Source organism: Marmota marmota, unplaced genomic scaffold, assembly GCF_001458135.2.
Source record: "Marmota marmota marmota unplaced genomic scaffold, marMar, whole genome shotgun sequence".
Lineage (NCBI taxonomy): Eukaryota > Metazoa > Chordata > Mammalia > Rodentia > Sciuridae > Marmota > Marmota marmota.
Window position 1 is genome coordinate 30465813 of NW_026000174.1, and position 17249 is coordinate 30483061.

The 17249-nt window shown below is 39.0% G+C and overlaps 1 protein-coding gene across 3 annotated transcripts in view; it reads right to left on the minus strand.

The window, feature by feature from the left end:
* The window catches only part of LOC125612077, an 11435-nt gene extending 6443 nt beyond the window's left edge, over positions 1 to 4992 (minus strand). Inside the window, exons 1-2 of one of the 3 annotated variants that reach the window (XM_048788449.1) lie at positions 3933 to 4992; positions 287 to 686 (exon numbers count right to left, since the gene is read on the minus strand). In XM_048788449.1, coding sequence (XP_048644406.1) covers positions 665 to 686; positions 3933 to 4720 — 810 coding nt within the window. In that variant the 5' untranslated portion in view covers positions 4721 to 4992 and the 3' untranslated portion in view covers positions 287 to 664. Of the gene's footprint in view, positions 1 to 286; positions 687 to 3932 lie in introns of those variants that run through there. The other 2 variants (XR_007342367.1, XR_007342366.1) reach the window with 2 other exon arrangements.
* Positions 4993 to 17249: the final 12257 nt, after the last annotated feature.

Consider the following 17249-nt stretch of genomic DNA (forward strand, 5'->3'; position numbering starts at 1 on the left):
ATTTTTAGAACCACACATGCCAAACAAAACAGCCTCTCAGGAAAAACCCTCAGAGCCTCAACTGCCACCACCGGCTTTTCACAAGCCTCTCTCTCTCACACAAGCTTCTCTCCACCTCCCACAATCCTCCTGCTCTTGAGGCCGATTGGCTGGGTCACATGGGCGGAGCCAAAAAAGTCCCCCAATGAGCAGTTCCGTGGTCTGAAAGGGCAGGGAAACAGCCCAATGAGCATCACCGCAGAGGAGCCAATCAGCTAGATGTTGCTGGGGCCGCTGTGAGCCAATCATCAGCCGGCAGCTGGAAGTTTGCTGGCAGCTGGAAGTTTGCTGGGGCCCCTTCGGCTGTGGCTCTCAACAATGAAACAAGGGTATTTTCGCATTAGCACTGCCTTTTGTAAATTCTGAAATAATTCAAATAACTCTTGTGATGAAGTATATCCAATAACTGAAGTTTCAATATTTTTGGTAACTCCGACTGCATATAAGCTGTCAGAATAAATATTAATAGGATCATTTGAAAAGTAATTTAAGGCACAAATCAGAGCTTGAATCTCTGCTCTTTGGGCAGAAGTATATGAAGTTTGCATTACCTCTGTGTGAACACGACTATAAAAACCTGCTTTACCTGAGCTTGAACCATCAGTGAACACCGATAAAGCTTCATCTATAGGATGTGCATGTACAATCTTTGGAAAAATAAGTGACGTTAATGATGCAAATTGGATAATCTTATCACGAGGGTAATGGCTATCTATCGGGCCAGGAAAATCAGCAAAAGCTATCTGCCATAAGCTAGAAGTTTGAAAAAGCCAATTAGTCTGTTGAACAGAAAATGGGATAATTATGATATCAGGCTCAGATCCAATTAATTGTAAAATCCTAGTTCTGCCTTTAATTACTAATTGAGCTATAAAGTCATGGAAAGGAATTAATGTTTTTTGAGGGGAGTGGGATAAATAAATCCACTCAATAACTCCTAATCTTTGCCATATGGCTCCTGTTGGGGTATGCTCTGTTGGAAATATTAATAAATACACTATTTCTTTAGGCTCAACTCTAGTAAGTTGTGCATTTTTAATTGCATTTTCAACTCTTTTTAAAGCTGTTTTAGCTTCTAAGGTTAGCTGATGTGGAGAGGTTGGAGAAGGATTTCCTTGTAATATCTGAAATAAAGGACTTAAATCAGAAGTAGTTAGTTTTAAGGATGGCCTCAGCCAATTAATATCTCCTAATAGCTTTTGAAAATCATTTAAGGGTATGTAACTCCTTAACTCTTATCTGAAGATTTTTGAGGACGGATTGTACGTCCTTGAATTATCTGGCCTAGATATTGAAAAGGAGGCATCGTTTGAATTTTTTGAGGAGCAATGCATAAACCCATTGCTGTAAGCGAAGCCTCTGAGTAAAAATTTCTGAAAGTACCTCTGGATTAGCATGAGCCAATAATATATCATACATAAAATGAATAATATACGCATCAGGAAAGCTATTTCTTATGGGATCTATCGCCTGGTCGACATATTTTTGGCACAAGGTAGGACTATTATGCATTCCCTGGGGGAGTACTTTCCAGCAATATCTTTTAACAGGTTTCTTAAAATTAATTGCTAGGACAATGAAAGCAAATCTTTCACAATCTCCAGGATGTAACCTTATAGAGAAAAAGTCTTTTAAATCTATTACCATTAAGCTATAATCTAAAGGGATGGCTGTGGGGGAAGGAAGTCCTGGCTGTAATGATCCCATAGGCCGAATTGCATGATTTATCGCCCTTAAATCCTGTAGCAATCTCCAATTTCCTGACTTTTTCTTAATAACAAAAATAGGTGTGTTCCAAGGACTAAGTGTTGGTTCTATATGACCAGCCTGAAGTTGTTCCTCAACTAACCTATGAATTATTTTAAGTTTTTCCCCTGAGATGGGCCACTGAGAAATCCATATAGGCTCCTCTGTGAGCCAGGTGATTTTTTCAGCTGTCTTAGGGAGCCGGGAAGTACTCAGGGCCCCTAGTAAAAATTTTGGCTTGGAGCATTTACTAATCTTTGTCATGGAGACTGGTTTGTAAACAGATACTCTCCCTGAAGGGTCTCCTTATCATCTCCAGGAAAATACCTCTGATTAACTTCCTCAACCGACCTTATAGAATTTGGAGTAACTAATAACAATCCCATTTTGGCTAAAATATCCCTTCCCCATAGGTTAGCTGGTAAAGACTCTAACACATAAGGTTTAAAGACTCCACTGTTCCCATCAGAATCTTCCCAACGGAGATAATTGGCACTTTGAGCAGGCTGTGAAATTTGTCCAATTCCCTCTAGGTTAGCTGGTGCTACATGTAAGGGCCAATTCCTAGGCCAGAATCTACTAGAAAGGACTGAGATGTCGGCCCCTGTGTCTAGGATTCCTAGGAACCTCTTATTACTAATTTTAAGTTCTAATAAAGGGCGTTCTTGTCGCACTAACTGCGACCAGTACACTCTGTCCAGCGGTTTAGAAACTGAATTTACTGGTGGGTGTTTCTCAGAATCACAGGGCAATAAAATCAATTGGGCAAATGTATCCTTTGGAGTGAGCCTTAGGGCATAATTGGACCTTACAATAACATTTAATTGTCCTTTAAATTTTGAATCTATCACACCAGGAATTACCTCAATGGCTCCCTTTAAATTATTACGTCCCAAAATTAAACCTATAGTATTATCAGGAAGCAGCCCGAAAATCCCAGTAGGGATTTGTTTTGGCCCTGATTCAGGATTCAATTCAACTGTCGTTGAGGGTCCTAAGAAAACTGTCTGCGATCTACGTTCCGGTAAAAATCACGGGCCGTCCTGGTCAGTGCCAGTGACGTCACACTGTGCAACCTCTGCTTGAATTCCCCGTATTGTTGCTCGGCCTGGGGAGGGGCCTACCGGAAGTTTTTTGTTCTCCCTCTAGGAGGAAATGACGGCGAGAAGGCAGGCTGATCTGCGCCATCTTGATCCACCACGTGGGGTTGAGTCCTGCAATATCTATTATCACCAGTAGATGGAGCCCTGAACTTAAAATTGCGCATGCGACATTTGCGCGCAAAATGGTTATTTTTCCCGCAAACATAGCACCTCCCGCGGGGCTTTCGTACTAATTCCTGCGGCCTTAGTGTTTCCTTTAGTGCCGCAGCTAGGGCTACTGTCTGCAAATGAGTAGAGTCTATCTCAGAATACAAGCGGATAAACTCAGAAACTGTCCCTTTTTTATGGTGTGGCCTAAGAACGTCCTGACAATATTTATTCGCATTTTCAAATGCCAATTGTTTAACAATAAGCTCGCATGCCCCCGGGTCCCTGATAGACATGTTTGTAGTATGATACAATCGGGCTACGAAATCTGAGTACGGCTCACTCACACCCTGCCTGATTTTGGTAAGAACTAAATTGGATTGGTCTTTAGAGACTATTTGCTTCCAGGCACGTTTAGCACAATCAGTTATTTGATCATATACTACAAATTCATAATTTAACTATCTTTCTAAATCAGCAAATTCACCCGTTCCTAAGAACATTTTTACTGGAGTTTGTAAATTCTGTCTTCTATTCTTTTCTGCCTGTTCTGTACAAAAATCAGTACAATAAGAACGCTAAAGTAAGAAATCTCCTCCACTCAAACAAGATCTGGCTAACAAAATCCAATCACTAGGTGGGAGGGGCTGTGAACACATATTATCTATTAGGCTCTGTACAAAAGGCGTATTCGGACCATATGTCTCGCATGCACTTTTCAATTCCTTAATGGTTTTAAATGGGATTACAGCATGAACTCTAACTCTCTGATCTTGCTCATTAATCTGTTCAAAAACTGGAAAAAGTTGAAAACCGCTAATATCTTCCCCGGCTTCCTGTGCTTTCTTAATACCTCGCTGGAACGGGGTAAGAAAAGTCATTGTTAATTCAGAGTACCTGTTAAATTTTGTCCTTTTAGCAGGTAATGGCCGAATTCTAATAGCCTGGGCAGGCGGTGTTAAACGCAGCCTGTTAAAATTTCTCTGTAAGTCCTGAATTTCAACGTCTGATTCTTCTCCCTCGGACTGTGACTCGTGGGTAGAATATGTGCTGTTGCCATTTTGAAATTGGGCTTCTAAGCCACGTGGTGGAGAAGAACTCTGTGCTTCTCTAAGAATCTCTTCCGGATTTTCCTCCTCTATCTCTTCCGGAGGACTTTCTAGGACTGCGGAGGTTTCTTCTCTATGATCTTCTTCTCTACAATCTCCCTGCGGGCTAGCCTGATCATGCAAGTTTAAAGTCACATTCCTAACTTTCTGTTTAGCCCCTAGAGCCTTTGTTTTTAAACGGCTCAAGGGAAAGGAAATTAACTTAGCCTCAGTGGGATTTTCCATTTGAATAGACCTAATAGCTCTCTGAATGCCTTTTAATAGATCTTCAGGGGGCCAGGAACTCTGTCCCATATATTCAAAAAGACAAATTTCCAGAGCCGTCCAAGTTTTCTGAATATTTTCTATGCCTCCAGCTAATTCATTAGAAAGACAAACTTTTTGTAATTTCCTTCCTAGTTTCTCCCAAGTAAGTAAATTTGGGGACTCTTGTTCACAAAACCAAGGGCAATATTTGCCTACAATCTTTAAGAATTGTAATAACTGAGTTTTCTTTATCTGTTTTCCTTTCTGATTAATTATAGTGTCTAAAATAGTCAGATACATTTCCTTATCCGTAGAAGTTGAATTTCCCATTTTAATTAATTTAACGTCTCTTTTCTTCAATATCTCCAGGTACTTTTGTGACCCAAAATTGTCACCAATTCCTTTATCTTTATAGTGTGCTCCCACTCGATCTAGCTAATCTAGAATGCCCCCCTCATGGGCGCCAAATTCCACCATGCGACCAGCGCACTGATTGCATTAAAGAGGTTCTTGGCATAAAAGTTAGCCAGTGAGATCAAAATAAACACACAGACTCAATTACCTTTTTCTATGACCAGGTCCGAGATGGCTCTCCCTCTGGCTTACACCTCGAACCACCCAGTAGGGCAGCAGGAGAGAGAGAGAGCACGCCAGGGAGTGGCCTTTTATTGGGGAACAAGAAATTCAGGGGAGAATTCCATCCAAAGAAGGTTGAGGGGGGTAGCACTCCAAAGTCAGGGTCAGTGATTGGCCCCAAGGTCAGTGGTCAGTCACACCCCCATACGGACAGGCTCTCGCACCAGGAGAGGGTCGGGAAAGCTCCGACACAGTTTAGCCAGAGCACCTCAGACCCAAACTGGGAGTTGCCCAGTCACGTGTGAGAATGGCTCCCCACAAGCTACTGCAAATACAAAACCTCAGCACCAGAAAGGCTGGAGTCCCCAGTCTATATCACTCAATTCACTGAGGGATTAAAAGAAAATGTCACATTGAAACAACAGAAGAAATGAAGAACTCCCTGTGTAAGCTGTTGGTTGTACATGTGCATTTTCTTCCCAGTAAAACACACATAAGGAAAAAAAGTGTATATCAGGAAACTAAATATTAATTTTGATTTTAAAATTTATAATGATTGACAAATAATAATTGTATATATTTATGGGGCATGATGTGATGTTTTGATATATGTATACATTATGAAATTATTATATCAAGCTAGCTGACATACCACATAACCTCACATACCTCTCTCTTTTTTTTATGAGAACATTTAAAATCTATTCTTTTAGAAATTTTGAAATATGTAATACAGCTTTTTAAAATGAAGGAAAATTATCATTTGTGACAATATGGATAAACCTGGAGGACATTATGCTAAGTGAAATAATTTAGACAGGCAGACCCAAGTACCGAATGATCTCATTTATATGTGGACTCTAAAAAATGTCAAACTCTTCTAGGTAGAGAGTAGAAAGGTGGTTACCAGAGGGTGGGATGGGGGTGAGGGTAGGTAGGAATGCAGAGATGTTGATCAAAGGGTGCAACGTTTTAGACAAGAGGAATAAGTTTTAGCGATCTATTGCACAGTATGGTGGTCTTAGTTAATAATAATGTATTGGGTATTTCAAAGAAAACCTATTTACATAGTGCTTGGGCCTTCCTGAGAGCAAGACCTTTGCCTCCGTGGATCCTGCAGAGGGCAGCAGCTCCTTGATAACTTAGGCAAGACAATATGCTAAGGCAATGACTGGGTGGTTTCTGCTCTCAGTAGTTCCTCACAGGGTTCCTCCTCCAGGGCTATAGGAAAGACTGCTCAACTGAAATGCAAGTATCACAGGGGTAGATGACCGACTTTCCTTGAATCATATACAATCCTAACCCAACTATCGAACCTGGAAACAATTGTTTAGGGAAACAGGTCTACATGTTTGTCCTCTGAGCCAACTGCTGAGGGCTCACAGGTAAGACTATGCATTTGTTCCATGGATAAGCACCAAATGACTTCTGGAAAAAGCCACAAGCCAACAATGATATCTACAATAAATACATCAGGACATGACACAAATGCCCATGATTATTCTGCCTTTCAATCACTAGCATTTCTCAGGCAAAAATCTCTTTAGCAGCTGGTTAGAAACAGTTCAGAGAGGCAGACAGACTCCCTTGAGAGACTCCCACAGAGCTTAATCCCACTTCCCTTTCCTGGCTCAGATTAGGTTTAGTGTGGAGTCCCTGTTCTCAGATCTCAATTTAATCAGCCCACAGTAAACTATTTGCTAATTTAGATGAGACAACATCCTCAACGCCATTTATTTAAGTAAGACACATTTTCGAGGCCAGGAGACACATCATCTTTTGGAAGCCAAATAAGTATAGATAAATTGAAATGATGATCAGAGATCTCTCCCCAGCATCCCATGGTGTTACTGAAAGCTTGTTCCTTGTCCCCAATGCCAATGAAACACCGAAGATGCACTTTTGGGAGAAAAGAAAAAGAAGTTTTATTGCTTTGCTAGCAAAGAAGAAACACGGCGGACTCCTGTTCCAGAGGCTGTGATTCTGCCCATCAGGGAAAACAGAGCACTTTTCAAGAAGCTATTAAAAAGCTATGTTCCAGGGGCTGGGATTGTGGCTCAATAGTAGAGTGCTTGCCTAGCATGTGTGAGACACTGGGTTGGATTCTCAGCACTGCATATAAATAAATGAATAAAATAAATGTCCATCAACAACTGAAAAAAAAATTTTTTTAAAAAAAGCTACATTCCAGGTGCATCCTGACAGGGAGTCCCAGGTGCTCCCTAATGGCCCAGTTGTTAATTTGGGAGATAGTCACTTTCTAGTTCTTCTGGTGACATATTTTTCCTTTGGAGAACAGGTTACTCAAGGTAATCTGTTCCCTGTCCCCAGGTTAGGGAGGAGAGGGAAAAAAGGAAAATGAAAGTAAGTAAATAAAAAATGAATAAAATAAGCAGTAAGGGTTATATTCAAAAGGTAAAGTAGACCACTGTCACATTGTGAGTCCAAATGATTTTTCAGGAGAGTTCTGCTAAAATATCAGGGGACAGTTAATTATACAAGTTGTTGGAGAAAACAGATAAAGGATAAAGTTATATAGCTCATTTTAAAGAAGGTGAAAAGTACAAGAAAATAGTAATCTCACTTCACTTTTTAAGAAATGCCAAATTCCAAAATAAAATGCAGTATTAACAAACCAAATCTGAATATTATAAATGCCTCATGATTGAGTGCAGTTTAATTCTCTGAATGCAAGAATAGGTCAACATTACAAATTCAATCAATGTAATTCACCACATTAGTAACCTAAAAGAGAAAAATTATGTTATTATCACAATTAAATTAAATCATTTCCCAGTGACAGTACAATGGGATCCTGAAGGGAAAGAGAAAAGTACTAAATTCCAACCCCAGACCCTCCATTCTTTTCCAAGCAAAAATATTGCCCAGAAAAAAAAAAACAAATTTCAAATTCTCACAAACCTGTTTCTTGAGCGCCCAACTGACATGCTCTGTTAATAATTGAGTCACCTCTCAGTATAACCTATATAAGCAGAGACTCCCCCTTTGGGCAATGGCTCATTTTCCATCAGGAAAGTGGGTCCACCAGAGGCATGACTCCACCACTGAATAAAGACTGTGCTGATCCATGAAGTTTGTACCTTGGCTCGATCATTTTGATAAAACTCAAGACATAATTAAGTTTTCAAAAATCCTCTAGAAAAGTACATATCAAAAGGAACTTTTGTAGGCACAGTAGCACACACCTGTAATCTCATCTACTCAGGAGGCAAAGGCCAGGAGGTTCGAAAGTCCAAGGCCAGACTGGATAACTTAGTGAGACCCCATCTCAAAATAAAATCTAAAAACATAAAAATAAAAAAATGGGCTAGGGGTGTAGCTCAGAAGTAGAGCACTTGGCCAGCATGCCAGGGGACCCTGGGTTTAATCCCCAGTACTGCCAAACAAAAATAAAAGAAACTTTTTTAGTTTTATAATGTTGTGTGCCCCCAAATTGCAGCAAACATTTTATTTAGTGAATTTTTTGTTTTAATCATTGCCTTCAGGATTTGGAATGAGAAAAGTATGCCTATTATCACCACTGTTAGCTCATGTACTCTGGAAGAAGCCCTGGCCAACACCATAGAAAATAAAGAGAAACAAAGAGAGAAAGATTGAGAAGAGTCAGGGAAAACTGCCCTTGCTTCTGAAGGACATGGACAAGAGGCCCCAGGGAACTTCCCTTACTGTTCCCCTGTCTGTCCTTCTGCCCGGCCCTAAATGAGTGGACCACCAAAACTCCTCCTATGACCTGGCCTTGATAAACCCTATAAAACCCAGACCATTGTAGTGACTTGCACCATTTTCTTTCCTGAAAAATGTGCCCCTCTGATGCTTAATGAAAAGCATGGCTGATCCACTGAGGTCTGTCCCCATTTTGGTTATTTTTGCTCTAAGCGTCCACGTGGTATAATCACTAATCTAGAAAAGCCACAAAATTCAAATCAACAAAATATCAAAATTAATAAGGAAATTCAATAAGGTGTCAAACACTCGATCCAAAAAACAACATTTCTTCAAAACAGAAATAATGAAATGGGGCTGGGGTTGTGGCTTAGTGGTAGAGTGCTCTCCTAGCACCCATGAAGCACTGAGTTCGATCCTCAGCACCACATTAAAAAAAATAAAGATATTGTGTCTACCTACAACTAAATATATATATATATTTAAAAAAGAAATAATAAAATGGAAAACATAATTAAAAATAATATGTCATTCATGATAACAACAAAATTTTAAGATATCTAGGGATTAATTCATCTAGAACTATACAACAAAACTGTGGAGAAGATAAACAACTTAAAAGATAATTTGAACCAGGTGCAGTGACACAGGCCTGTAATCTCAACTGCTCAGGAGGCTGAGGCAGGAGGATCCTGAGTTAAAGCCAGCCTCAGCAAAAGCAAGGTGCTAAGCAACTCAGCGAGACCCTGTCTCTAAATAAAACACAAAAAAGGTCTGGGGATGTGCCTCAGTGGTTGAGCGGCCCTGGGTTTAATCCCAGTACTAAAAAAAAAAAAGAAAAATATGTCTTGGGTGTGTATTCAAATTATATATATATATATATATATATATATATATAATTTGAATAGAGAGAAGGCATGTTAGACAAGTGCTCTACCACGGAGATGTACATCCATGCCTGAGATGGGAAAACATTATATTGTAGAGATGTCAGTTTTCCTTCAAATTAATCTACAAATTTAGTGCAATCCTAACAATATTCCACTCGAGCACTTGAGGAATTAAATAAGCTTACTCTAAAATTAATTATGCATAGAAAAGTCAATCTTTAAAAAAACAGATACTAAGAAAGGGCACTTGTTTTACCAGGTATTGAAAGCAAATGAAAGGGAATACCAAAGAAAAAGAAATGGAAACAGACCCTAAAGGATCAGCAGTAAGCAGCAGAGGGGCACGTTCTCAAAAAGAAAAATGACAACAGGCTGCAATAAGGATCTAGGTTTTATAGGGTTTTAGCAGACTAGGTCATGGGAGGAGTTTTGGTGGTGGGCTCATTTAGGGTGTAGCAGGAGGGTGGGTAAGGGAACAGTTGTAGTTAAGGGACGTTCCATGGCTCCTATTGTCCATATCCTGCAGGTGTTACAACATACAGCAAAGCACAGTAATAGAAACAATGGAATTGGCCCAGGAAAGGACAAATTGACCAATATAAGAGAAGAGCCATGTAGATAATATCTTAATATATAATCAAGGACACAATAAAAATCAATGGGGAAAGGATGCATTTTTTAATTGATAGTTTGGGAGCAAATGGTCACTTAACAGAGAAAAATAAAATTGGATCCTTCCCTAACACACATACAAATGTCCACTCTGGAAATATTAAATACTTATAAAATCATAAAGCTAAGAGAAAAGAACATCAAAGAACATATTTGTGATTTAAAGATGTGGAAGTTATTTTTCCCATTTTTAATCAATGCATTATAATTATACATATTGGGGGGATTTATTATTAGATATTCATAAGTGCACATGACATAAAAATATAATTTGGCCAGTATCAGGCCTCAGTATTTCTCCTTTCTCTCCCTGCCTTTCTTTCTTCTACAATACTTCTCTTCCTTCAGTTTTCATGAGGTGCCTCCCCCTTCCTTTCCTTTTTCCTCTGTAGTTTCCACATGTGGCTGAAAGCTCAGTTCTTGTCCCCGATCCAATCCCATAATAAGAATGCAGTTTTGAGAAAAAGGAAAAAGAAGGTTTATGGCTTTGCTGTCCTGTCCCAAAGTCTGTGATTCTGCTAATCAGCAAGAACAGGAGCCTTTTAAAGAGGTGATTCAAAGACTGTATCCATTCCACACCTTCTTGTTTGGAGTTGTAATTCACTTCTTAATTTGGGAGACAGTAATTTCTGAGATCTTCTGGTACCATCCCCAAAGTCTGGATTACTTCATTACTGGCTTGGGTGTGTACTCAAGTACAGATAAATTGGCCTAAAATGGGGAAGAAAGATTTCCCCCAGATTAGGCAGTGGGAGAGAATAGGAAGGATCAGGGAGAGAGGAGGATAAAGAAACAAATCCATTTAAAAAATAAGATGCAACCCCTTCATGTTCAAAACACTAGAAAAAAATAGGGATAACAGGAACATATCTCAATATTATAAAGGCTATCTAGGCTAAGCCTCAGGCCAACATCATTCTAAATGGAGAAAAATTGAAGGCATTCCCTCTAAAAACTGGAACAAGACAGGGATGCCCTCTTTCACCACTTCTATTTAACATAGTTCTTGAAACACTGGCCAGAGCAGTTAGATAGATGAAAGAAACTAAAGGGATACACATAGGAAAAGAAGAACTCAAATTGGCACTATTTGCTAATGATATGATTCTATATCTAGAAGACCCAAAAAGTTCCACCAGCAAACTTCTAGAACTAGTAAATGAATTTAGCAAAGTAGCAGAATATAAAATCATAGGCATTTCTGTATATCAGTGACAAATCCTCTGAAATGGAAATGAGGAAAACTACCCTATTTTATAATAGCCTCAAAAAAATACTTGGGAATCAAAGAAAAAGGTGAAAGAGCTATACAATGAAAACTACAGAACCCTAAAGAAAGAAATCAAAGAAGATCTTAGAAGATGGAAAGATCTACCTTGCTCTTAGGTAGACAAAATTAATATTATCAAAATGACCATACTACCAAAAGCACTACACAGATTTTTTTATATTTATTTTTTAGTTGTATTTGGACACAATACCTTTATTTCACTTATTTATTTTTTATGTGGTGCTGAGGATCCAACCCAGGGTCTTGCACGTGCAAGGCAAGTGCTCTACCCCTGAGCCACAACCCCAGACCAGCACTATACAGATTTAATGCAATTCTGATTAAAATCCCAGTAGCATTCCTCATACAAATAGAAAAAGCAATCATGAAATTCATCTGGAAAAATAAGAGATTCAGAATAGTTAAAGCAATCCTTAGGAAGAATGAAGCAGGTAGAATCACTATACCAGAACTTAAACTATACTCCAGAGCAATAGTAACAAAACAGCATGGTATTGGCACCAAAGCAGACTGGTACACCAATGGTACAGAATAGAGGACACAAAGACTAACCCACAAAATTACAATTATCTTATATTAGGCAAAGGTGCCAAAAACATGCATTGGAGAAACATAGCCTCTTCAACAAATGGTGCTGGGAAAACTGGAAATCCATATGCAACAAAATGAAATTAAACCCCTATCTCTCACCATGTACAAAACTCAACTCAAAGTGGATCAAGGACCTAGGAATTAAACCAGAGACCCTGCGTCTAATAGAAGAAAAGGCAGGCCTTAATCTTCATCATGTAGCATTAGGCCCCAACTTCCTTAATAAGACTCCTATAGCAAAAAAAAAAAAAAAAAAAGACTCCTATAGTACAAGAATTAAAATCAATGGAACCACCATTTGACCCAGCTATTCCTCTCCTCGCTCTATACCCAAAGGACTTAAAAACTCCAGGGACACAGCCACATCAGTGTTTATAGCAGCACAATTCACAATAGCTAACCAACCTAGATGCCCTTCAGTAAATGAATGGATAAAAAAAATGTGACATATATACACAATAGAATATTACTCAGCAATAAAAGAGAATAAAATCATGGCATTTGCAGATAAATGGATGGGATTTGAAAAGATAATGCTAAGTGAAGTTAGCCAATCCTCAAAACACAAATGCTGAATGTTTTCTCTGACATAAGGAGTCGGATTCATAGTGAGGTAGGCAGGAGGAGCTTGGGAGGAATAGAGGAACTCTAGATAAGGCAGAGGAGTGGGAGGGGAAGGTAGGGGGCAGGGGATTAGAAATGATGGTGGAATGCGATGAACATCATTATCCAAAGTACATGTATGAAGACACAAATTGGTGTGAATATACTTTATATATAACCAAAGATATGAAAAAAGTGCTCTATTGTTGGCAGCAGGTCCACCCTGGCCCCTGGAGCCCTACCTCCACTAGTTTGTTCTGCATGCCAGTGTGGCCAGCTCACAAGGCCATGGCGAACTTGCGGTTTTTCTGTTCCTGCTTGTCCGTCTGAGACATATGTATCCCACGGGAATGCCTTGACCTTTTCTGGTCTGATGGACTTATTGTTAAGGGAGGTTTCGGTACCTGACAATAATAGATGTTAAAACTAAATTTCTCCCCCCTCCCTCCTGCTTTTGGGTAGTTTTCCACTTCTGCTGCTTGGGGTATAAAAAAGGTGTGTTAGCAATAAAGAGTATTGACTCCTGGATGAAGAACCTTGGTGTCCTGTGTGTCTTTTAACCTCGCCGTCCCTCGCCGGACTCGGCTCCCTTGGCCGGACGCGGCACTCTATATGTGTATTATGAATTTTAATACATTCTGTCTGCTGTCATATATTTAAAAAAAAATAAAATAAATTAAGAAAAAATAAGGTGCAAGACAGCAAAGTGACTCACACCTGTAATCCCAGCAGTTTAGGAGGTTGAGACAGGAAGATTGCAAGTTCAAAGCCAGCCTCAGCAACTCAGTGAGACTCTGTCTCTAAATAAAATACAAACTAGGGCTGGAGATGTGACTCAGTGGTTGAGTGCCCCTGAGTTCAATCCTCAATACGCCTCTCACAAAAAAATTTATTTTTAAACAAAGTGATTCACATTGAGATATTAATAAAATATTATAGGGCTGCTTTTACAGAACACAGTAACAATCTCTGAAGTCTTTTGGTGTTTGTTACTATTGTTCTACAGAATTCCTTTGTTAGAAATAACTTTTGTAAGCACAGCTTTTATTACCCTATATGCTAGTCTTACAGCTGTGCAAGAAAAGAGCCCATTTTCTCTTCCCTATATTTAAAAAAAAAAAACTTCTCCCACCAGAAATTAGTAAAGTCTCTAGTTTTCAAAGCCAAGTGCTGAAATTCCACTGACTGGCCCCAAAAGAAATGCATGCTGGGTGTGGTGGTGTACACCTGTAATCCCAGCAGCCCAGAGGCTGAGACAGGAGGATTGAGAGCTCAAAGCCAGCTTCAGCAACTTCAAGGCCCAAAGCAACTCCGCCAGACCATGTCTCTAAATAAAATACAAAAAAATTGGATGGGGGCCCGAAAAGAAATGGAATCTATGGAACTGAAAAGGTCAGAGCAGGATTAACAGAAGAAATATATAGTATATCTTATTGTACTCTTTATTAATTGCAATGCATTATTTGTATCTATGTGTTTGTACATTTATTGTTGCCAGTGTGTGTATACAGAGAATAAGTCATACCTGTAAACCCATATTATGAATAAAATATTTTTGTCTCTTTTTCAAAAAAATTTTAACACATAATAATTGTACATATTTATAGCATATGATGTGATGTTTCAACACATAGATGCGTGGTGTCATGATCAAATCAGGGTAATTAGCATGTCCATCACCTTAAACGTTTATTATTTCTTTTTTATGTTTTTTTTTTTTATTTTTTTAAATATTTATTTTTTAGTTTTCGGCGGACACAACATCTTTGTTTGTATGTGGTGCTGAGGATCGAACCCCGGCCGCACGCATGACAGGCGAGCTTGCTACCGCTTGAGCCACATCCCCAGCCCCCATTTATTATTTCTTTACAATGTTGTTTTTCCTTATCTCAACCCTGGAATGCCAATGAGGATAGGAACTGGGTTGTTGGATTCTTTTCACCATCCAAATTCAGTGCCTAGAAAAGAACTTGAAACATATTTAACTTATGAATCTTGGTTGAATAAATATGTTCACTGTTGAAAATATGAAAAATAAAAAAAATACAAAAATGAAAAGAAAAAGCAATACCAATTTAAGTTTTTTTTTTTTTTTTTTTTTTGTGGTGGTGGGGATTGAACCCAGGGCCTTGTGCATGCAAAGCAAGCACTTTACCAACAGAGCTATATCCCCAGCCCCAGCAATACCAATTTTATAAGTCAAGATTGGGGGAGGGGTGGAGAGACACACTGTAGAAAATTTCATATTTGGTCTCTATTTTCTAAATTTATATAAATATATGAAAACATACACAAACATAAGGTGTTGGGCTGGGATTGTGGCTCAGCGGTAGAGCGCTTGCCTAGCACATGCAAGACCCTGGGTTCGATCCTCAGTACCACATAAAAGTAAATAAATAAAATAAAGGTATTGTGTCAACTACAACTAAAAGTAAATATTAAAAAAATACCTTGCATTTTCTGTTCTGCTTTTGTTTTCTTTTTCCTTTGTTGCTATGGATTGAACCCAGAGCCTCAGTGCTCTACAACTAAGCTATCACCTCTATATTCTACTGTTTCATTTAATAACCTAGCATTGGGCTGGGGATGTGGCTCAAGCGGTAGCGCGCTCGCCTGACATGCGTGCGGCCCGGGTTCGATTCTCAGCACCACATACAAACAAAGATGTTGTGTCCGCCAAATACTAAAAAATAAATGTTGAAATTCTCTCTCTCTCTACCTCTCTCTTTAAAAAAAAAATAATAATAACCTAGCATGAACAGGTTTCCATGTTACTACCTTTACTAACAATAAGTCAGTGGCAAAACTGAAACTCAAATCTTGTATGTTAGGACTGAGCGTTTGGATTCTTAGCCATGTACTATACAGTTGCCACCTGAACTTGTGATTTGGTTGTTTTAAATTCTTTCTCGCTTAATAATCATTCTCCCTTTGAAATTTCAGCACCACAAGAACATTGATCTTGTCTGTCTCACTCTCTACTATATTCCCAGGCCCTAGAACAGTTCCTGCCACGTACTAGGAGTTCATTAAATAGGTGTTGAACAAGTGAATAGAAAGACAAATAAGTTTTACAAGTGTCTTTTTACTGGAAAGGTAAATTGGTTGAGGGTTTTTTGTTTTGTTTTGTTTTGTTTTTAGGATTCTATGTTAAAGAGAAGCATGGCACTATTTAGACAGTACTAAGTCCAGCCCTGCACAAGACTAAACCAGGATCAATCTGAGAGCAGAGTACATTGAGGCACCTGCCTGGAGTTCCTGTAAATTCCTCAGCACTTTCAGAAAAGATAAAACTGAGTCATTGACTAGACGCAATACCTTTTGAGGTTTCTGTAAATTCCCCAGCACTTTCAGAAAAGATAAAATTGAGTCATTGACCAGACTCAATTTCATCAATTATGATGAAATCATATGTAAACAAAATGTACTTGACTCTAAGAATGGACAAGAAGTTTCCTTCCCATAAATAGATTTCAGCCAGGCACAATGGTGCATGCCTATAATCCCAGTGGCTTGGGAGGTGGAGGCAGGAGGATTGAAAGTTCAAAGCCAGTTTGCAGTCCCACCAGCAATGTACAAGAGTACCCTTTTCCCCACATCCTCTCCAGCACTTGTTGTTGTTTGACTTCATAATGGCTGCCAATCTTACTGGAGTGAGATGGTATCTTAGGGTGGTTTTGATTTGCATTTCTCTGACTGCTAGTGATGGTGAGCATTTTTTCATGTACTTGTTGATTGATTGTATGTCCTCCTCTGAGAAGTGTCTGTTCAGGTCCTTGGCCCATTTGTTGATTGGGTTATTTGTTTTCTTATTGTTTAATTTTTTGAGTTCTTTGTATACTCTGGATATTAGGGCTCTATCTGAAGTGTGAGGAGTAAAGATTTGTTCCCAGGATGTAGGCTCCCTATTTACCTCTCTTATTGTTTCTCTTGCTGAGAAAAAACTTTTCAGTTTAAGTAGGTCCCATTTGTTGATTCTTGTTATTAACTTTTGTGCTATGGGTGTCCTATTAGGGAATTTGGAGCCCGACCCCACAAAGCAGTATGGAGATTCCTGGGAAAGCTGGGAATGGAGCCACCATTTGACCCAGCTATTGCCCTTCTCGGACTATTCCCTGAAGACCTTAAAAGAGCGTACTACAGGGATACTGCTACATCGATGTTCATAGCAGCACAATTCACAATCGCTAGACTGTGGAACCAACCCAGATGCCCTTCAATAGATGAATGGATAAAAAAAATGTGGCATTTATACACAATGGAGTATTATACAGCACTAAAAAATGACAAAATCATGGAATTTGCAGGGAAATGGATGGCACTAGAGCAGATTATGCTTAGTGAAGCTAGCCAATCCCTAAAAAACAAATACTAAATGTCTTCTTTGATATAATGAGAGCAACTAAGAACAAAGCAGGGAGGCAAGAAAACAAAAATGCAGATGTAAGATCTCAGAAACCACTACTAATAACAATAAAGATCAAAAATGAGTTATATTTTGCAATACAAAAAGAAAAAAAATGATCAAAGATTTCCCATGTTAAATGAAACT